This window comes from Balearica regulorum, chromosome 2 (genome assembly GCF_011004875.1).
Source record: "Balearica regulorum gibbericeps isolate bBalReg1 chromosome 2, bBalReg1.pri, whole genome shotgun sequence".
Taxonomy (NCBI): domain Eukaryota; kingdom Metazoa; phylum Chordata; class Aves; order Gruiformes; family Gruidae; genus Balearica; species Balearica regulorum.
In genome coordinates, this window is record NC_046185.1 from 118,821,337 (window position 1) to 118,844,425 (window position 23,089).

The following is a 23,089-nucleotide window of genomic DNA, read 5'->3' on the forward strand; positions in this document are numbered from 1 at the left end:
TGTTTGTTTTGAACCTTGATTTCACTACTTTCACTCAGTGTCCTTCAGTAGTTAGGTTAGAAGAGATTCCCCCATCTCTTAGCATGTATCCTGTCAGTCTTCTCTCCTCCAGATGGCAGAGCTCCGGCTTACTTAATCATTCCTTGAATGGAAGCCATTTCAGAACCTAGTGCAACCTTTGTTGCTCTTCTCTGATCCTTTTCCATCTTTCCTTTTCCAGATGGGGGACCAGAACTGCACACAGAATTGCAGACATTTGCAAAAGACAGGATTTATGCATGTCTGTGTACTGATGTTCCCTCAGCCTTTCCTAATAATTCTTCTAAAAAAACACTTTGGTCCAAATACTCTCACATTTGAAATGGTCATCACCATGACTTTAAGCAGTGGCTTCTGATTAAAAGTACAGCAGCATGGCTCACAATGCGAGAGAATTCATGTAGCAGCAACACTTGCATTAGTTCATTTGTTGAACCCTCCAATTTGTGACCAGTTGATTGCCAATTGGCAAGTGAAATAAGCCTTTCACACTGATCACGTAATGATAATTGTTCTTGTTTCGTTTTCATAGATCCACCTTCTGTTTTTCAAAGCACTGATGGAAACTGGGTGGCTTTGCAGAACGTCACTTTGCCTCGTCCTCGAATGCTCGCCAAACCAAAGAGTCAAGTATTTGAAGCTTTGGAGAATGAATCCAGCATTGTGTCTGCCTATGATGAGATGGGCTCAGACAGCGAGGATGACTACGACTGGAATGTGGCCTTGAACAAGCTGCGTCGGAGACCTCGGCAATTACCAGACGATTTCTATTACGCCAATTCCCAGTATGGTACTGAATGGGTGTATGGCAATGATCAGTACCAGGCAGTGACCTCCCCTTCCTCTGGGTTATACACCAATACTGAGACGCTGTTCTCCGATTCTGAAACATCTTCAGTAAATTCTTCCCAGGAAGCTAAAGGACCTAGCAAACTTCTGTGGTTACAAAGCAGAACTCAAAGTGATATGCCCAGAATGGAAAAAAAACATTTCCACGGAGAACTAGATGTAAATTTCAATCCACAGGCAACCAGCTTGGAGTATTCGGACAGCAGTGAGACTGAAGAAGTCCATTACGATTTAGAAAAGAGATCAAGAAGGTGGAGGAAGAACAAAGCCATTTCTGAAGAATTATGTGAAGGAAAAAATCACACAAAAACCAACCAGATGAATTTAAGTCAGGTAATTGTGTTTGAGCTTACTGAATGCAATCTCAAAAAGAGCTGGGCAAAACTAATCAAGCTAGACTTGTGAATCGTGAGTGGGAGGTGGAGTGTTCTTGAAAGCTTTATCCTCCTCATGCCGCATAACTGAGAAGAAGCAAAGGTAAAGTGTTACGTATACCATGAACAGGCTTTGCCTCTCTCTCAAATATGCCACTTCCATCTGATCAATGACATTGTTAATGCTGTAAGATACAGTGCTCTTAAAAAAAAAAAAAGTCAGCATTAGCCAACAGCTAACAAATATTGACTAATCACCTGTTTTATTGCATTGGGGTGTTTTTTAACTCCTTTATTTTTGGAATAAGAAATAACTCATATGCCTGGGGGTCTTCTGTGTGCTGTTTGGCAATGTCCTGGTAAAGGATAAAGCTAATGAGCAGCAGAAATTCAGAAAGGTCTGTTTTTGAAATATGGCCCAAGTGATGTCTGCATTTAATTGGTGACTTGATTATAAGTTCTGGTGTGTTTACAAATACTTCCATTTAATTAATTTGTCATTTGATTTAAAAAAAAAAAAGAAAACCAAACAGAATGTAAAAGCTCAAACTCGGAATAACTGATCATGCAACTTGAAGGCAGCAAAGCACTCCACAAACATTTCTTTTAAACAAGTGTGAGATAACCAAAAAGCAATGAAGTCTGTTTGGAGTTTGTCCAGGCCTGGGACTGATATATGTAAGGGATCCAGTTGTCCCCCAAAACTTGTTTAGCAGTACAAGCACACTTCTAACTAATTACCCAGCTGGATGAGGAGAATACTGACCCCTTGTCCAGTTCTGTTTCCCCTGTCCTACCCCTCTCAAATCCTGTAGCTGCATCATTGCTGCAGTAGAGCAATGGTAAGCCTGAAGCGAGGAGCTACGTGCTCTCTTCTCCCTATGCCTCTGACTACAAGCAACCTGATCCTGTCTTTGAAGCCATCTCAGCAATTTTAGGATGCCTGGAATTGGTTTTTCTTTGCTTACGCTCCTAGCCTATATTTCCCTTGGAAAGACATCAGTACAGCTGATCGTAAGTCAAAATTAGGATTCTAGAATTTCAGCAGGTTTTTAATGCTGATTAATTCTGTATCTATTCCATCTGCTTTTAGAAGACAGGTATGAGTGTTTTGTACTGATTGATTTGTACTCATGACCTCATACATTTATAATGTACAGTTGTTGAAGGGGAGTTATGTATGCTAATGTGCTCTAACAACACATCAGTGGCCATTAATGACTTCTTAGAACATCAGGCAAAATTACAGGACTTAGCAGGGACTGCACAAAGACACCACATTTTGTACACAGACTTATGCATTTCCCTTTCTGGCTTTGCGTATTTGTGCATATTCTGTGTGTCTATGTGTGTCTGTATTCATATTGTGGCTTTCAAGTTACTACCACTCTGCAGAGTATAGAAGAGCAGAGCTCACAGGGAAGATGTCCTGGAGACGTTTCTCCAGTGGAGAACAGAAAGGCAGGGTGCTTCCAAACGTACGTGATGGCATCCTTCAGCAGCTTAGTGTGTGCTTCAAAGTGCGAGCTCGTGAAAATGATTGTTCTTTCCAACTCTTTTGTGAGTTGCTTTGCATCTTAAGTGTTGCTTATACCTCTCTGTTGTGCTCAAAAATGCAAGGTTTGGGATTCTGACCCATTCTCCCCTTCATTTTACCCCTGAGGGTAAAAGACTGTTTTTTGTTGCTGTTCTGCTCCCTCAGTCACAGTGGGGCAGGCGGAGGCACGCTGTCTCCACATCACGCTACCGTTTTCAAAGCAATGAAAATCTCACTAGGAAATCGATGTATGGGTGGGTTTGCATACATTTAGTTTGTGTTTGGACACACGCGCACACCCTGGTGGCTGATTTGACAGCTGGTGCCCACATTCGGGGAACTGTTAACTCCATCCTACAGTGAGCACTGCTGGGAGCAGGAACGGACTGGCTACTACAATTTATAGCAAGGATGTTGCACGGTTGAGCAATTCTAGGAAGCAATTAAAATTATCATGAGCATAAGGAATATGATTTGAGGTATGATAATAAATTAGCCTGACATCATTTATATTGCTTAGAAAAATGAGATTAAAGGGGTGTCAGGTTTTTATATAATCCCCAAAGTAATGTATTGATTTCAGTAAAATGATTGAGGCTGCAGCAGAGAGAGCCCTAGGTGTAAACAGTTTGTACAAAATGATAGTGTAGGTGCATGGGGAACTGCCGTCAGCGTAAACTTACGGAAGCTTCATTGTGGGAGTCTTAAACCAGTCATAGATTTTCACATGCTGAGGTTATACAGAATTTACAGAACACATACAAAATGCTCTTCTAAACCATGTTGCATCTAGATATTAGACACTGAACAACTGATATGTAAGTTGCAATGAAGAAACATACTTTTCCCTGATTTTATTGCATTGTAATAATAACCTTATTTTACTGCATTGTAATACAAACATGACAATTTGTTAACCATTATGTTTTCATCAGCGTTGCAGAACAGGACTTCAGTTTAGCAGTCTAAAAGTTGGGCTTTCTTTTTTAATTTTCAAATAGTGCAGGTTGTTTTCTTGTTTGCTGCTCTCGGAGACCCACAGTGAAATGAAAAAGGGGCCTTTCCTCTCTCCTTGCTCCAAGTCTAGCAAATTGTAAGCAGTAACATTCTGGAACAATTGCAGTCATTTCATCACTTACAACTGAATGTCTGTTAAAAATTAGGTATTTTTAAATCAAGATCCAGTACCTAGATTAGGATAATGCTGTGGTATTTTTTTAAAACTGATTTTAGACTCAACACTGGAATGCTGACTTTGTAACTGAGAGAGAATTCATTGTATGAAGCCTGGAGTGACTTAAAAAGGGAAACCTGAAAACAGGTGTCAAGATGTGGTTGGGGAGAATTTTTGCTGCTTTAGGACAGATAAAAGAACAACCTGCTTCACTGTGTTGCCTGTAGAAATGCTGTAAACACAGTCATGAAGCAAGTACAGAGGGATGTGAAAGCTGTCCTGATAAAATTGGTGTCCTACTGTAATAAATTTCTGATGACCTGATTGCTTATGTAATACAGAAGACTTACATTCCTGGGGAATCCAGGAATCTAGTTGCACTGGATTGGGAAGTGCAATCTTGCTTTTAATGATAATTATTTTTCAAATTGTAACTTTTTACAAGAAATTGCCACTCAAACCACCAATCTCTGTCTGCTTTCATTGTTATTAATAATTGATATTCTTAAATACGAACACTAATATATTGGCTTTCATTATCTCTCTGAGAGGAGGAGACGTTGATTAGTGTAGCTGCAATTCTTATATTCCTGATGGAAAGTGGAGTGGCTTAATTGCTTCAAGTGAAGGAAGTGCCCTCATTATGAGTTTGCTTCTTTGATCAAGAAATCCACTTGTTAATTAGAGCCCTCCTGCGCTGCGGCCAGGTACAGGGTGAGCGCTGTCGGGCTGCCCGTCCCCACGGGATGGCGCTTGGGATGTATTTATTGAAAATAGCTGCCCTGAAATTACATGGGCTCTCACTGACAAACTGCCTGCAAACCTCACAATTTGTGTCTTCTCCTAAAAACTGTAGTTTCTGATTTCTGGTTTCCTATATGAGTGGAGCTTTCTCTCAAGAGTTTATCATATAACATGGATTTTGTTCTTTTGAGCCTCCTAGCCAGTACTTTGCTTGCTTGTTTTACTTTGGGGCATTTTTTTGTTTGCTAGGATTACATTGAGTTATCAACCATTTGCATGCAAGGATGTGGACAGTATGTATGAGGAAGGATGTTATTTCCTAGTTCATTGTCTGCTAAAGGATTTATGCTTGCACTAGAAACACTTGTTTTTCTTTCAGTGAGATTGGGTTTGTGGCTGTATTAGTCTGCCAGGCCCTCACTGAAGATCTGTTTTCAGATAAAGTGGTAGCCTTTTATTCTTGTTTGCAGATGTTAATATTATATGTTGCTGATAGATGCAAATGGGAATTTACACAATGATTTATACCAACACAAAGATGTCATTAAACTTACCAGATAGACTCAAAGAGTGAACAGTAAAGAATAATGAAGTTTAAGATAGCATCTATTAAATAATAATAGTGCCTTTCAATGTATTTATTGTTTTTTATTGTTTTCATGGCTTCTAATGCATTGTTTAAACTGTTAATCCATGAAAGAGGTATCATCTCCTTGCAAGTAGTTCACTGCCACCATTTGAAAAGCTCAACACCCAAGCCAAGCAGCTTACCAGAAACCACAAAGTATAGCATTATAGGATATCGTTACCTCTGCGTGTAAGCAGGAACTAATAGCTCTTGCAATTGTAAATACTCCACCTGCTCATTGTAAGGAGGTTGAAAAGCAGAAGGATGGATAATAGACATACCCGAATCCAGCTGCAATAAAATCAATACCCTCAAGGTGAGTCCTCCACTGAGAAAGCATGTGCATTCATAACACAAATTTAGCTAGTATGGAATAAAACCCTAGGGATGCCAAGGCAGCTCATGATTTTCACCTGTGCTGGCAAAGGTAACAAAAAGCTAAAAAAAATTGTAGCAAGAGGTTTAGCAATATGTGAGTATTTTTCATTAGCAGATTGCTGGGCAGGGGTTGTAATGAGTTGTTGAATGACATGCAGGATATGTCTAAAAAAACCCTCTCGTTACAATTTGAGGAAGCACCATTATGATAAATATAGATTTTTAATTAAAAAGATTAAATGACACCAGCCTTCTAACTGTATATAAAAGCATATCGTAACATATTATAAAACTAAAGCAGAAATACACTGATTTGAAATCTTGTTCCCGATCTTACTCAGAACAGCTTGGAAGTTCATTTGGCAGAAAAAGCCTTTTATTCTGCAAAAGCTGATTGTTTGAGAAAAGAGTAAATTTCAGCATAAGCCCGTGGTTCCCCTTCTATTATAGCTAATCACGTACTTTCAAATCCTCATTTTCTAAAAGGGCCTTCTGCATTCTGAAGGTGAGCTATAAAGTGATAATTTAGTTGTGTAATTAATGCACAGGTAACTGCAGACAAACGCTGTCCAGAAAGCTGTAGAACTGCTAGACACTACAGTAGGGTTTACTGTGTGAGAGATGAGGGCTGATGTTATGAACACGATGTGTCAATCCATTAAGATCCATTTGGCGGGTGGGAGTTTGAGGGAGTCGTCAGAGTTAACGTTTCCCCTGAGAACTGGAGGTAATCGATCTATCCATAAATACTGCTGCTGCAGCTGCAGGGAGAGTAGCTGTGCAAAGCAATCCTCCTGTTCGTGTATTTCCAAATGAATGGTAGAGAGAGCGCCGCTTTTAGTCTCTCCAGTAGTGTCTGGTCCTGTCACGGTAGGAGAGCGTAAGGCAAATAGGAATAATTTTTTATCTGAGAATTGCTCCAGATCATCCTCTTAGACCCTGTTGCAACGTGCCTGCTGCCTCTGGGTCCCAGGCTGCATTCTTCATAGCTGCCTTCTTTTTTGTCACGATTATGCTCAATTTCAAAGAATTCATCACTTAAAACCACCTAATTCCATCTTTACTTTATGCACTCGACTGAAGCACTAAACAAAGTGTCTAATGATTCAAAGCTTTCTCTTAGCAGTCAGCAGGGAGAGAACAACATTTCCAGAAGGCAGTTAACGTTATTGGTGGAGCAGATTGCTCTGGGAGATGCCTGTCTCTCTCCATGGACTGTCATGGAAATCAGGGGACTCTGGGTACTAAGCAGATAGCACAGATCCAGAGAATGAATTCGTGTGTATCTGGACATTAGTTTTTGGAACAACTGTGAGATATTTTCAGATTTCTTGCAAGGGCTGACAAAAAAAAAATCCCCCTTTCCCCATTATTAATTGTTGGGCAGGCACCCTGCTGAGCAGGCTTGCAAAAAGATTTTGTTTTTCTTCTGTTCAGCCTCCAAATTAAGGAACTTGTGGTTGAGTCTGTAACACCCACTGTACTTAACTGAGCCTCTGAGTACTTCTCACCTTTAAGGATCCAAGAGTAAGAAAAGAAGGTGTTCCTAAAGATTGAACTTGTTGGTTCAAGGTTGGCGTTTGGAAAATAGTCCTCACTGTAAAGGATCCACCTATGTACATAATCACCGGGAAAGCTGAAAATCTTAAGCACCATCATGTAATAAAAGAGAGATTTTTTTCAAAACTTGTTTCCAGTAGTCTTTAAGAAAAACACAGGTAATGCTCAAGACCAAGCAGTCAGGGAACTCAAGCACAGCTTGCAACTGAAAGCTGGACACAACTGCCAGGTCACAAGTTCCCACACTTCACTTTCTTTATCTGGGAATGGGAAATGCCATTTAGGCATATTTTATTAGTTGCACACAGATACATAATGATTTTGATAGTTCCTTTTTACATAATGTAAAAGTGAGCAGGAATGATAAATATAATCCAACAAGTGTGGGTTTACTGGCATTCCTCTGTAAAGACATGGTATTTTCTTATCAGCACACTTAGTGTACTTGCTTTCTAGCTTCCCTGCAGAGTGATCTTACCTACGCTTTTCTAGGAAGCTGTTTCTGTTTCTCTACCTATACAGTAATTATACGGTTCTTCTAATGTCTTTGTAGGATTTCGATGATTTATCAGAAACAGATATAAGCAGTGAGGATCAGCATCATAATATCAAGCCTGACCTTATGGAAGAGGAGCTTAAATCCAGATTATTTCAGCTTGCTGCTAAAATGAGTGACAAGGAAACATCTTCTGGTGAAGAGCAAGAGTCAGAACCTAGAACAGACCCTGAAAACCAGAGGGAGAGTTTGTCCTCGGAGGACAATGGCAGAAGTATTCAGGAAGAGCTGAAGAAGGTAAGTGGTCATTGTAGAGGAGTCGGGACAGTGTTGTAAAAGTTAGAATCCAGAAGGAAAAACTTGTGGTTAGAAAATTAAACATAGTAGCTTAAAAAAACCCCTGAGGTCCTTTAGAGTGGGTCTGAGCCTGCAACCCTTGTGCAGGTAAAAGGTGTGTGATCCTCCCTGAGAGCCTACAGCATCAACTCAAAGCAGTGAACGTAGCTTCTGTAATAAACCTGTTAAGGGGCTGATATTAATGGAATTAGGTCAGGTTATATTCTCTGAGAATTGGCTTTTATGTTTTTATTTAAAAACAGATCCTGTTCTACTTTTCTCCTCCTTTCCATCCAGCTGGTTTAAATGGTTTCTTCCAGTCCATTTATTTGCTCCCCTCTTTTTAGTATCATGCAGTTCATTCTGATGTCATAGATTCTTCTTTTGCCTCTCTCTCGGAATATTTTGTGCTTCTTTAAAGCTTTCCAACCCTGTTACTTGGTCAGCTAATGGCCTCTGTGAGTAGTAACATATTCTAGTGAAACCGAAATCCAGTGTCAGTACTGATAATGTGTGAGATCTTTCATTTGTGCCATTTCACCCTTACAATGAGATGTTTGATTTCAGTGTCACTCCACAGGACTTGCCACCTGCCCTCTTCCCTTTCCACCTCTGCATTTCTCTTCAGATCATGTGGTGTGCTTGAATTTGGTGCTGTAGAAGCCCAGCACTGCCCCTTGCCAGTAAAGCACTCATCCCTTAGATGCACTTAGGCTCATTCTTGTCTGCTGTGTGTCTTGTCTGCACAGCAGCTCAGCTTTGACAGGGGGTGTGGACGAGTCTCTAAAGGAAATCTATTCATCATTTGAAAGGTGCTTTGTTCAAATGATTTAAACAACTAATACAGCGGGAGGTGGAAGCACGATCAAGGTACCCAGGTGGAGACAGGAGGCTGTCCAAGTGTGCAGGAATGGTGTCAGGAAAGCCAATGCCCACCTGGACTTGAATCTGGTGAGGGACACGAAGGGAAATAAGAAGGGCTTTGGCAGATATATCAGCAGCAAAAGGCAGATCAGGGAAAGCGGGGCTCACTACTGCAATGACCTGGTGATGTGGGACATGGAAAAGGCTAAATTACACAGCATTGTTTTCACCTCAGTTTATGGGTAGGATTTGCCTTCAAGAATCACAGGCCCCTGAGACCTATGGGAAAGTCTGGAGCAGTGAAGACTTACCATTGGTAGAGGAGGATCAGATTAGCAAATATTTCAACAAATGGGACGTACACATGTGCATGGCACCCGATAGGGATGCCCTCACAAGAGCTGAGGGAACTGGCCCATGCCATTGTGAGGCCACTGTTGCTCATCTTTGAAAGATCATGGTAATGTGAGGTATTCAGAGCACTAAATATTGTTTATTTTGACCTTAACAAGGCTTTCAACACTGTCTCACATAACATCTTCACAGACAAATTGAGCAAGTAAGGACTGGATAAGTAGATAGTGAGGTGGATTGAAAATTGCCTGAATTCCTGGGCTTTGATCAGAGGCTCGAAATCTATCTGGAGGTCAGTCACTAGTGGTATACTGCAATGGTCAATACTGGGACCAGTACTGTTTAACATCTACACTGTTAACAGAAACTATGAAACAGAGTGTACCCTAAATTTGGAGGAGCTGTTGATACATGAGATAGTTCTGTTGTCATTCAGAGGATCTTGACAGGCTGGAGAAATGGGATGACAAAAGTTCAACAAAGGGAAATGCAAAGCCCTGCACCTGGGAAGCAATTACCCCTTGCACCCACACTGGCTGGAGGCCATCTGGCTGGTAGACAGCTTGGCAGAAAAGGACATAGGGGTCCTGGTGAACACCAAGTTGAACATAAGCCAGCAACGTGCACTTGTTCACTGGCGTCCAACAGACCAAGGGAGGTGATTATTCCCCTCTATTCAATACTGGTGAGGTCAATTCTAGAGTGTTGTGTCCTGTTCTGGGCTCCCCAGTACAAGGGACACAGGGACATATTGAAGTGAGTCCAGTGAAGGGCCACAGAGATGATTAAAAGTTTGAGGCATCTGTCAAATGAGGAGAGGTTGAGAGAACTGGAGTCATCTAGCCTATAGAAGAGAAGGCTCAGGGAGGATCTCTTCAATGTGTATTAATACCTGATGGGAGGGATGGGGGGTGTTTGAGGTGGAAAATAAAGACGTGGGAATCAGACTCTTCTCACTCGTGACCAGTGACAGGACAAGAATCATTGGGCACAAACTGAAATACAAGAAATTCCATCTAAACATAAAAAGCTTTTTCACTGTGAGGGTGGTCAAACTCTGGAATAGGTTTCCCAGAGACATTCTAGAGTCTACATCCTTGGATATAACCAAAATTTGACTGGACACAGCCCTGGGCAACCTGATCTAGTTGACCCTGCGTTGAGCAGAAGGGTTGGACTAGGAGATCTCCAGAGGTCCTTTCCAAACTTAAGTATTCTGTGACTCTGATTCCGAGTTATTTAGCCATGGAATACAAAGCAATGTAAGTACCTTCTCCATCATGTATGCAAATACCCCCATGATGTACACGCAACCTTTCTAAGGAAATCACATAAAAGCTTTAGCACTAGTGCTGGTTAGCAGCATTCAATTTAGCTTGTCGTTGGTTTACAAAGACAAACTAGCAATATCAAATTATTCAACAGGATATATAGGCTAGCTACAGTGTAACGGGAGGCAATTGAAGTCCAGAGTTAAAAGCTGTGAATAGGTCTTTCTGAAATGCTCTTACATGGTGAACTAAGCACAGAAAATGGCAAAGGTATGTTTTGTGGTGTACTTATTCATCTGCATGCATCTAAAAAGTAATATTAGTTGGTTTTCCTCCTCTAATTTTATAATTTAACAGTTGTATGTCAGTTACTTAAAATAATGCAAAGATTAATATTTTTTTTTCCTCAGTAAAATTGCCTTAAGTTTTAAAAAATAAGAGACATACCATGTTCTGCAAAAAGGGAATGCTCGGAGTTCCTAATTCTGTATTGGTTTTGGATGAAAAAAAGTCTTAGTCATTCATGGTTGCAGTATATATTCTTTCTGTCTATAATAAAGAAACCAAAATATCCCAGTACTATTCATGGTCATGACTTCAGCAGAATTGATAGTGGAACTTGCTCCAGCTGTAGAGAAACAAGCAGGCTGCTTTGATTCTTATTCCTGACAGTTGTCCTTGAAGGTGATTTAAAATCTTCTGATGTGTGCCTTCTCTTTGGAAAGGTAGCTGACCAACATTTTACAATGAAATACTGAAGATGACAGTGTATACCAGTTGTGGCTATGGTAACCTAAAATAAAAAGACCTAGCTAAACTCATAAAACATGCAATAACTTTAAGATGAGTAGATGGCATGTCTCAATGGAGACAAGCATAGAAAACATATTTTCAGGGAACCAGTAATTTTAGATGCCTTAAAAGCCAGATGTCCCAATATGCTGTCTCTAAGAAGCCTGATTTTTTGAGAACGCATACGTAGGGTGTTACAGATCTTTCAGACTGGCACTTAACATTCATGGCCAGAGACCCAGACTTCTGACCTGTGCATCGAGTTTCAAATTAAGTGTACAGAAGTGCTAATTATGGGCCATTGAAATGAGACCTCAAGTGCCTACAATCTGCTTTGAGCTGCTGAACACAAATTAAATACTATATTTTAGTCATCTTGCTTATATTTTAGCCATGTTGCTTGTTTTTGTTAGCCTTTAGTCTTCTAGTCTCAAGCTTCTTCTGGAACACATTAGCAACCTTAAATCACAGGGAATTTCTAGTTACAGTACAGCTGACTGTAGAATAAGATTTCAAAAAACATGTATTGTTTATTGAATCACTGAAAATGTGGTACCTGGTGCTCATGAAAATCTGACTTTCATGTCCACCCCTTTCAAAATCTGGACTTCTGTTTTTAATGGAAGCTGGGAATCTCATAGAATCATATGTTGAGCTGATGGTTTAAAAAGGGCATTTAGTATATTCAGGTCTGCAGCAATGTCAAGAATTGGCACGTCTTGAGTGGGGAGTTAGCTGAAGTTGGACATTTATGTGTTCTTAGTTATCAGCTCAAGCTAAGCTCTTGAGTTGTATGTCTGGCTTTAAGATAAGAGTTTGCAAATGCTGACCTTTAATTATTTAGTTCATGTGGGATACTTGAGGATTTAGGTGGGTATTAATTAACACAAGTTAATTTTATGCCTTAGACTTAAATCCTCTTAGACCTTCAGCACAATCATTTTCAACATTTCTAAGTTTGTGATTGCCTAAAATGGACTTGTGGAGATTCACAGCTCTCTAAACAAACAATCCTACAGCAGGCTTGTTTTTATAGATAACATTTTGTGCTGATTAACCTACAGAAGTAGTTCACAGTCTTTCGGGGGTGTGCAGACCCCTGAAAAGCCTTCTCATCTCAGTCGTGCAATGAAAGGCCATGAAGTCCTCAATGCTCAGGGTAGAGCTGGAGGCTAGGGCTCAGTCCCTCTAGGCCTCAGGTGTGAACAAATCAAATTCACAAATCACATTGTGCAACTGTTGTGTTAGCGAAGCATCTTGTATTAGCACGGTGGTTTGCACAGTTCTTTCTGCCTTGCTCTTTTTCTTTTTTTCTTTTTTTTTTTTCCTTCCATGCAAATGTGTAGGCCAGGTTTATATTTCATTATATATTCCAGAATTACATTCTAGAAGGCAATTTCAGCAGTGCCTAATGCAGACTGCATTTTGAATGTAGTCTATCACTGTGACTACTTTATCAGAAACTATAGAGATACTGTTTAAAAAGCAGAATAGCCCCTGCTAATTTTGCAAATTGCCTCATGTAACATAACAACTGAAATAGTTATTAAACCTTAATTGTGTTTGTCATCTTCTACTTTGTACTCCTCCTTGCTTAAGATACAAAAATGAGGAAGTAAGTTAAACTTCAGTGGTAGCATTGAGTTTCTCTCCTCTTTGCATTAGCTTGATGGAGCTTGCTGTGTGCTTGAGGAATTTCTTTTAATCCCTTTATGGATTTACTTCAGCTCAGAGAATCTTACAACCAAGGCTTATCAACTTTATTTAAATCCTGGTGTTTCCTGTTGACGTTATTACTTGGGTAGGCACAAAATAGCTCTTTTCTGAATGACAAACTATAAGTAAGTTTGTGAAGAAGCACAGTGTGATCCTGTTTCCTCAGTGAAACCCCCAAGTTCCTTGATAGTGTGAATAACAGCATAAATATTCTTTCCATAAAATATTTACGCCTTCGTTTTCTGGGAATATTTTACTCATCTTAGATTTTCTAAAACTTTGTTTTGGTGAAAGCATGAACTACAAGTATCATCTTCACGTGTATTTGTGCCAGGGGCCGATATTCTTTGTTTTGAGAGGGTACATGTGACATTTTTCACCAGGTAAATTCGCATTTTTTGACTACCGGTATAATTGATTGACACTTAGTAGAAAATCTGCCTGGCACCTCTGTTTAGCGAGGGGAATGGCCAGTAGCTGTGGATGTGGGTGCATGTTACCACGGCAGAGGAGGCAGCCAGCTCCCTGGTATGGCTTATGCTGGTGGCTTTGCCTGGGGCTGGCCGTGGAGAGGGTGGCCAGGGCTCAGCGAGGGAGGTCAGGTACAGGAGGGCTCATGGGACTTGGTCTCTGGAGAGAAATATGCCCATGGCCTTGATGGAGCTGGAGAACAGCGTTGGATGTGCACATGGCAGTGACTCCCTCCTGTGTATCACGGACCTGTTAAAAGCATCACAGCAGGGATGGCTGTGATGATGTAACAGCAGTGCTGTAATACCGAGAGACAGCCTGTGTCTCCTGGTGGCTAGGCTTCCATCAATCGTTTGTGCTGGTGCATACACCATCCTCACAGATGACGTAGTAGTTTTTATGATCGTTATCTTGCAATTTCCTGAACTGACAACGTTGCTGAGGAACTCCTGGGTATTTTGGTTGGTGTGTTGATCCAGGCAGGGGTTAACAGGGAACTGCCGTCCAGCTTCATACGCCTGAAGACTTTAGAAGTGCCTGAGTAGAAGTTCCTAAAAGAGCCAGAAACTCACAGCTCACTTAAGCGAGAAAATGTAATAGCCTAAGTATAGTAGCTTTACTACACTGCTACTACTGTGCTAATAAAACTGAACAGTGTAATACAATGACATCTTCCTGGTTTATGAGCTCAGAAGATATTTGTGTGTCTGTTGTTTCATATTTTTGTATGCAAGATGGTCAGAGTAATTGTTGTGTTTTGGTGGATCATGGCTTTTATGATGATGTTCATTAACTGGGCAGTCTTCCAAAGTCCAAAATCTGAAATTGAATGTGGGCAGTGTTGTAAAAAGTGATCTTTAAGGTTTATGAACTGCAGATAATCTATGCACAGGATTTTGAATGACAGCAGAGAAAAAAAAAGACTGTAGTTAAGGAAGATGAAACAGTGGCTTTTTCTTCTGAAAGAGGTATGAGACTTTAATCTTCACATTGGGCTAATGGATTCAAAGTTTTAAGTTCTCAATTCAACAAAGCAGTCAAGTATATGTTCATTTTTAAGCTGTTTAAGTAGTTTGGTGGACAAAAGTCCCATTCGAGAGATTTCTCCCATGTATTTACTATTATTTATTGGTCTTTAGTATGGAAAACTTAATTTGATCCTAAGTTTATTTTGGTCAAAATCTGAGTCTTTGGTTTCAAACAAATTAGTCGCTTCAAGACCATAAACATTTATTTTTACGAAGTTTTCAAAAGTGGGCAGTGATGTTTGTGTTCCTCCAATTCTGACCCTTTCTGGGTTCAATACAGTTGCATAGGTATGGATATAGATAGTCCATCTGAGATGCCCTAGGGTATCCCAACAGGGCCTTAAGGTGCTAGTCCAGAGGAAACATGCATCCCCCAGGTCTGTGTCATATCTGACAGCATTGTTTAAGAAACCTCAGATACTTCCCGCTGTTTCAAATTGCACCTTGTCTGCCTGTGTTAAAGCAACTGAATCAAAACCCTGTTGAATCTACCTGGAGAAGTGCAGAATAGGTGAGATTTCAGTTGGCTGCAGATGGGGAATGTAGCACCTTTGTAAACGAGATTCTCATGGTCTCAGATTTGATACTTATGCATGCCCAAGCCATGGGCATGCAATGTGAATCTCCTTCAGTTGTCTGATCACCAAAGATTTATTTACTTAGGAAGAAAATGAAAAAGCCGTTTTACAGATACAGTTACAGAAAATGAGTGAAAATTAGCGTAAGCTGTTGGAACAAAATGGGGGAAAATAGACTGTAACAAAAAAGTTACTATTCTCTTGTCTTTTGTAAGCAGCCCAAAGAATTGGCAAGGATAGATGAGCTCCTTCATATCTAGCTGGAAGAGTTTCAAGCAAATTCTGCTCCTCAGCTGGATGATACTTCTGTCATAGCACAGCCAACAGGGTAACTGTGGTTGTGTCGTTACTTCAAGGCAAAAGAAGTCAGTTTAGTCTAAATAGACCTAAGTAAGTTAGGGCGATTAAGGTAAGCCTACTGACTTGACACTGGAGAGTTGGTAGTATGAAGGGTTTGGGACAGTGAAGTCCAGGAGAGGGACAGCAGCAAACAGTAGGAAGTGATTTGGCAGAAGATGTCTTAACTCAGCCCAGGTGTTTCTGATGTCAGCATCTGACTGTGGCATAACTGAGGTACAGACCCCGTTGTAAATAGAAACATGTACAGTGTCAAAATTGCAATCATGTAGACCCAAAAATTGAAGATAGCTGGCTTTTCTTAACACTGCGGCAAGTCTTTTTCTATTGCTAGTGCCACTTGTTTTGTGATGGTGGAAATCAGTATTTCCCATCTGTTTCATTTTATAAAAAATGATGTGTCATTTGTAATATCTGTCTTAATGAGATCTGTTATTCTAAATCCAACAAACAAAAATAAATGAGGCACTGCTTTATTTTAAATATTTTAGCAATGCTTGTAAAAATCTAGATTTTATGGTATTTTATATTTGCTGGTTTCTTTATCCTTGCTGTTGTTCATCCTACAGTTCTCTGCAAGTCTGAACCTATATAAATGTTAACCTCTGTAGCTGTTAACATAACTTTTCTGCCTTTTTATTTAACTGCTTTCCCACTATCTAGGAAAAACAAAAGGCTTTTGATCTTCATTTAAAGTTGCAGTTTTTATCTACTGTATTGCAGCAGGTGAGAATGCTTTGTTTTGTCTGTGTCTTCTTACATCTCTTACATAGTAAGAGATGCTATAAAGTGATATTGAGGGTTTCCACATTTCCCAAGCAAAATTCTCAAACTGAAAATATTTTCCTGGAAATATCAGGCCTGAAAAACCATACCTTTTGGCCAAAATCAATAATCATTGCAGAAAAATATTTCAGAATCACAACTGTGTTATGATGGGAGTGATGAGGATGAAGTAGGCATGTGGAGCAGACTGTCTTTCTTATTTGGCTTTGTGACGAGAATTTGGTTTTATCAGTAAAGAAGAACAGAAGATAAATATAAGGTGTATGATCTGCCTATTCTCATGTACTCACCTATAGTAATAAATTTGGAAGGAAAAAATTTAAAATTTTATTTCAGCAATCAGATTTTTAGCAGTTTCTGACCATAGTGGTCTTCAAAAGTCTTTCTAAGCTCCCAATTTAAAAAAAAATAAACAAACCCTTAATTCATTGTAAAGGTTGTACACAGTTAGTAGGCCCTTTCTCACATGGCTGCTAGTGTCTGTTGGTTATCATTCGTCTAGATGGAAAGAGGTTTCATATTATGTGCTATTTGAATCTCAGCTTACAAGAATCAGATATTAAAACAGATTTTCATTTTATTCCCTGAGCAAATAAATACTTACCTTGTATTTTTAGTATGTCATATATAGTGGTAAGCAAATTAATTGTGCTGCATTCTCTCAGTCATAAGAATCACTTTTTTGTGTCAAAAGTTGATGTTTAATTCAGCAAAACACTCCTCCTCTCAACTTTTTCTTTTTTCCTTACTTTCAGAGTTACATTTTGTGCTATGAATTTTAGTCACCTTTTAATCATCTTGGTTTTCTCTAGTAAAATATCAGAGATTATTTTAAAGAAAAAAATTTTTTTCATTTTTGAAATGTCATCAGTCTTTGTCCATTATAGATACTCTTACAGAATCCTGTGCAGATTTTAAGATATAAATATTTCCATTTCCAACTTGGACCATAATGTTCCACCTCTTGGAAAATAACTTCCTTTCTCATGATTATAGGCAATTTCTCTCTAGAAATGAGGCATTAAAGATTACTAGGAATAACATCTGTGACCTACATTAGGACAGTGGATTGAATTCATTAATAAAAATCTAATATGCAGAATTACCTAGCACAATCAAAAAGAGAGACTGTATTTCTCTGTCATACATTGGGGAATGTCAGTAGAATAATAGCTCACTCTGTACGATAAGTTAGCTTTCTTTTTCTAAATGAGTGCCCATAAATGAAGACATTGATATTAAGGTCAAGGCAGGAAGTCTTAAACTTGCACAGAAGAGTAATCCCTTAATACCATGGTTTATCATAATATACTTGTCTTCCATCAAATATCAAGGCAAATTTTAGCTTTCTTTCCCAGTATTTTGTGGTAATGACCGGTTAGGGCTCACTTCTAGGCCAAAAATTATTTTGATCGTCAGGGTTGACGACCGTCATTGATGGTTGAGCATTGATGGCCCTGTTCCTCCCTCACTGTGACTTGGCCAGTGTCCCAGATCTTGCATCTTCTGAAGGGGAGATGGACTTTTGGTGGGCTTTTCAGGGCCTTCTCAAAGCTGTACAATGATCTCCCAGGGGTGGGGAGATGAGGAAGCAGGTTTGGGTTTTGGTTTTGTTTTCATCAAGTTTAGATTCAGTCAGGTTACTCTGAAAAGATGAATCAACCAGTGGCAAAGCAAAACTTGTCTTCTCCTCAGCCCCCCCTCAACTACCTACAAAAAAATGAGGATATTGACTGAGAAACAGGCATGCGACTGGGAGCGTGATAGAATGGCTTGAGACCAGAGCTAGAAACGATTGCACTACAGGTCATCACAGATGTGGTCAATACTGTCAGGGCTGCAAGTTTCCCTTTCTCTATTTCTATATCTAACTGTTGATGTCAACTGTTCTCTGTTGAATTGCGAGTCACTGCCTCCCATGCCAGTTTAATAGAGCCCAATGATGCCATAACATCGTAGTAGCAAAAACAAAGAGAAAATGCTAATGGCTGAGTACATTGTGGAGAAGAAATTAGTTCAAGTGACAGAGAACTTAACAACTTTAGGAGTATTAAAAATAAAAGCAATAATGTTCATGCAAAGGAAATTATGTGGAGATGTCATAGACTGCTGAGATGTATACAAGGACTTAATGCTCACCTACTCTCAGCAGTTTGGACATTTATGTTGCTTCAGTTTATCTACCTGCTTTACTTCCGTTACCTATATAAAGCACCTTCCAGCATCCTTAAATAAAAAAACCAAAGGAAATATCTGCAGCGTCAGCAGGGAAAAGAAAGAGACAGCAGAAGTGAGGAAAATGACTAACAGCCAGCAAGAGCTAGCTTAGACCACTGAAACATTATCTTCAGCAAAACAGGAATCCTTTCCATCTGTCCAGCCACACATAGAAATGACAGTAAAGAAGTTTTACAAGATGCTGTTTGTTATATTCAATACACACAGGCACACATACATGTATATGTGCTCGCACACACACACTTTTTTAGTATTTCATTGGTTTGAAAACTCTTCCACAAAGAACTTGGGAAATAGAGCATCTTGTTTTGACTGTCTTTAACATATTTGTGAGCGTGGACATTAATTATCGTAAGAAGGATAAATTTGTGTTTTCTTTGTTCCATTAACCTCTTAATCTCAAATTCAGTAAAAAATGAGATTCTCATAACCAGTACAAAAATTCAAGTTTGGATCAGCTGCATCGATTTCATTTAGAAGGGTTGGTGTTAATCCAGAAGTAGGGGAAGCACAACTGAAGTCAGAATACATCCCAGTGTTTTGAGAAGAATGGTTGCACTTAGCTTTTCTGTGCTAGATATTTGTAATAGAGATTGCTTTCTGCGTCTATCACATCTATATTAGTTCTTTGACTTGCTTGACAAGACAGATGGGAGAGACTTCATCATGGCATGATAGCTGTCTCTTTGAATCCCTTACAGGTGTTAACAATGACCTTTCCTGCAAGGGCAAGATAAATTAGACAGCCAAGAGGTCTTTATAGCAATTTGAAATGTCCACCTACCAGGATGACCTTGGTACGCGTGTGTCTGTGAATTTTAGGTGATTTTTATAGAACCTCATAACTCCTAAGTTTGACGTGGGTGGTTGGGGAGGGGAGAGGATTGTGAAGCACTGAAACTCCAGGATATTTTTTCTTCTTTTACTTCCTTTTTTTTTCCTTTCTTTCTTTTTTTTTTTTTCTCCTCTCGCATGTTAAATAATTATATCTAGAGTAACCCACTAGGTTTGCAAAGTGGCCAAGCTGTTTTAACAACTTTTGACAGTTGCTCAAAAAAAGAGGCAATAACATATGCAAAACCATTAACCGAGTATCCAATTTTTCCAATTTGAGAACCCTTGAACTCCCCATGTGTTTACTTTATGTCCCCCTTGGGCAGACATTAATCTCTTCTTACTGTTCTGTAAAATGCAGCCCAGGGCAAAGCTGAGTTCTAAATACCTGTTAGCAGAAAACTTTCACAAAGTTTGGATTTAAATACATTGAAATATTGCTTGTGCTCTAAAGTCTTGGGAGATCTACTCTTCAGATTTACTCTAAGGAAAATCACATTTGCTTGCCATATATTTCTTCACAGTGTTTAAACTCTAGTGCTGTATCCTTTTTATACTATAAAAGCAGATGTGTCACAAGCTTGAAAAGCTTTAACGTTGTGACTCCTGTGTCTAGATAACCTGCAGGCTAGGATTGAGGTACGTTCATTGATGCAAACATTTTATCGACATTCATCTATCTGCCTTGTGCAACATTTAACGTGAAGCAAACCTTTGGTTTTAAAAGTCAAACAGCATCTGGCACTAAGAACTTACCTCAAAATTCTAGAAAAGCTAAAAATGACATTCCTTTCTCCTTGAACTTTTCTTCCCCTATCCATTACCTATTGAGAAAGTAGAGTATTTTACTCAAAATTTTGATTTCATAAAAGCTTACTATCACAGAACACTTCACCAGGGAAACAAAAACCAGAAAACCTGTTTTGCAGTAATTGGTCTGTAACAAATGCCAATATGGATTCTCATGTAAGAACACCATTTTCTAATTTTATTTAATCTTTTTTGGAAATCCATCATTAGCTACAAGGCATAATAAAAAATTTAAGAAATAATGAACACTAAAGTGAGGCTACAGTTCTTGAAATGGAGAACATACATCAGCAAAGATGATGAAGAAAATGTAGTGTCTGGCCTTTATCCTTTTTTGTCTGCTACTCATAGAATAGGATAAGAATTAGGTACTTGTGAAAGCAAATAATAAAACAAAGTAACATTGATTTCCCCTTCTGTCCTATAAAATTATTGATCTGTTTTTAACCTAATTGGCACTTGTGAAAATAAATGGAAAAAACAGTAGGCTGTTTATGGGGTTCAAGTATTTGTTCTCCGTAAGAGAGCCCTGGGCCTGCTTGTTCGGGGCCATGTTGGCTCTCCTAACAAGCTAAAGATCTGTGTGCTGTAGCACGCTGTATTTGCTTTGTTCTCCTTCTCTTTAATCTCATGTATCTAATTATTTCTTGTAATTCGGAGAAGTAACAGTGCTAAAGATGCCTTAATGTGTTGATACAGAACAGTTGAGCACACACTGCTGAAAAAGTAGTTTTTCAGTAAAAGTCTTATCTAACATAAAAATGGACAGCTGATTACAGGAAAGAGGTAATAAAAGAAGTTTTCCAGTTAAATCCACTAGAGTTTGTGTGAAGCAAAGAAAAGTTATTTCTCCTTTATCCTGCCTAGGAGGACAGCTGACATATTGTTTAATTCAGTGTTTACATAACATGCAGACCATCAGTTATACTTTCCTGTACTATGGTATTTACTATATAGAACCCAAAGACAGTCTGTTTCCTCAGTTTTGATCCTCAGGTATTGTATTTGTGGAAAAATTTACGGATGCGTGGGCCCCTAATTCACATGCATAAGTATTTGCAGGTTTGAGGAATGAATTAAATATGGGGTTAAACTTCCCACATTTTCTTTTAGGCAAAGCAACACTAAAGGTATTGCACATAAATTCAGTGACAGTATTTGTATTGGCTTTAACAAGGTTTGGCTCAATCTCCAAGCTGTATAGTTTGGATGTTGAGCTTCATGCTTGAGGGCACATCAGGTGAAATTTTATTGCCATCAGAGGAGTTGTCCTGAATCCTAAAGCTCCATGAGAATCATCAGAATCAGGATAGTTAATTACAAATTACAAATCAGGAACACTGACAAAAAGGCTTACAGTTATTTTGAAAAAATATGGATAAAACTGCATGCTTTTTCTTGGTATTTGATATAATTTATTTCATAAATATTAAAAAAAGGTAAATTGAATTTTTAAACAATCAAGATACAAGTGTTTACACACTTACAGCTCAACCTTTGCTTTTTGGGGCTATCCTATAATTCATAGCAAACATCTTTGTAAACTACCATCCTGATAGGGCTGCTGAAGATTGCTCTCCCATGTTTGTGGCTGCAATGCAATAGCTCCTGTGGGTATGGAGACAGATGATTCCACTACTGTTTGCCAGTACCCAAAAAGGAAGACTGTGTTTTAAAACCTGTTTAAAACACTATTGCAAAAATAGCCTTATCTAGCTCACTGGGATTTTAAAGCTGGATATTTGTCTGCTCCTTAGGGATAAGATTTGTACCATCCCTCCAGTAGAAATTGTGTTGTGGAAGAATTGCGTGTGTATGTTATTTTGCGTGCTGTGTCACTGCACGTATGTGAAAAAGGGAGGGAGAAAAAGAGAAGTAGAATCTCATCACACAGTTCTTGTGTCTGTTCGCAGCAGTTAGCCAGGTATTTTGTTTTAGCATGGCTAAAGCTACAGCTGTTAGCAAGGTGGTTTTACATATTACCCCTCTGTGCTAATTTAATGCTGTTGTTTTCTCTGTCTACTCTTGTAACAAAACAGAAGTACTCTGCTGTCTCTCTCTGCAACATATCTACAGAGGTCCTGAAAGTCATCAATGCCACTGAAGAACTGATAGCAGAATCCACTGATCCCTGCGATTTCCCAGCTGACGTTCAGGACAGAGGCAGAGGGACATTCCCACTGGGGACGGACCCCGTCAGACTCGATGAACAGCTCACTACACTGGAAGAAAACGTAAGAACAAGAATCAGTATGTGAAAGTGTCACGTGTGTGAGTAAACGTACCTCTGTGTGACAACTGGAAAGGGAAAGCACGTAGGCAGTGTCAGTGGATGTTCAGAATTAATTTTAGGTTATTAAATATGCAAACAGAAGAAAAAAATCCTATTTCAAAGGGGTATGCAGCTGTGTTCTTGGGTGGTTTTTTTTTTTAATGTGCACTTTAAAACATTTGGAGGAGGGGGAGAATTGGATGCATTGGGTTTTACAATTTTAGAATCCCTATCTCAAAAGTTAATTTCAGCCATCCAAACCTGTGAGGCTGTGCGGCTGCCCCATGCCCTGCTGACACCACACATCTCCAAGTCTCAGCGCAGCCTCATTACTGTAAGGACGGGTAGGGAAGGCACGTCCCCACTCCCCCGGAGAAGCGGAGGAGGTCTTCCTCCACCCGCGCTTCCCCAGCATGCTGCCCTGAGCACCCAGGGAGCCGGAGCTGCCTGCTGCACTGTTAAAAAGAGCAAGCTGGAGAAGCCAAATTAAACATTTCTGTTTGGCCATGTCCGAATCACTCATCCTTTTTTCGTGAGTACCCGTCATCTGCAAGGAAAAGCGTAATGCTGAATCATAGAGGGAAGTCATTACTCATTGGAAAT

The 23,089-nt window shown here is 39.4% G+C and overlaps 1 protein-coding gene across 7 annotated transcripts in view; it reads left to right on the forward strand.

Annotated features, from left to right (window-relative positions):
• MYRIP (myosin VIIA and Rab interacting protein) overlaps nt 1–23,089 on the forward strand; it is a 238,508-nt gene that overhangs the window by 205,440 nt on the left and 9,979 nt on the right. For 6 of the 7 annotated variants that reach the window (XM_075745553.1, XM_075745555.1, XM_075745556.1 and 3 more), the window contains 3 exons: nt 572–1,221; nt 7,837–8,076; nt 22,254–22,448. In XM_075745553.1, coding sequence (XP_075601668.1) covers nt 572–1,221; nt 7,837–8,076; nt 22,254–22,448 — 1,085 coding nt within the window. Of the gene's footprint in view, nt 1–571; nt 1,222–7,836; nt 8,077–9,214; nt 9,338–16,209; nt 16,273–22,253; nt 22,449–23,089 lie in introns of all 7 variants that reach the window. The other variant, XM_075745559.1, reaches the window with a different exon arrangement.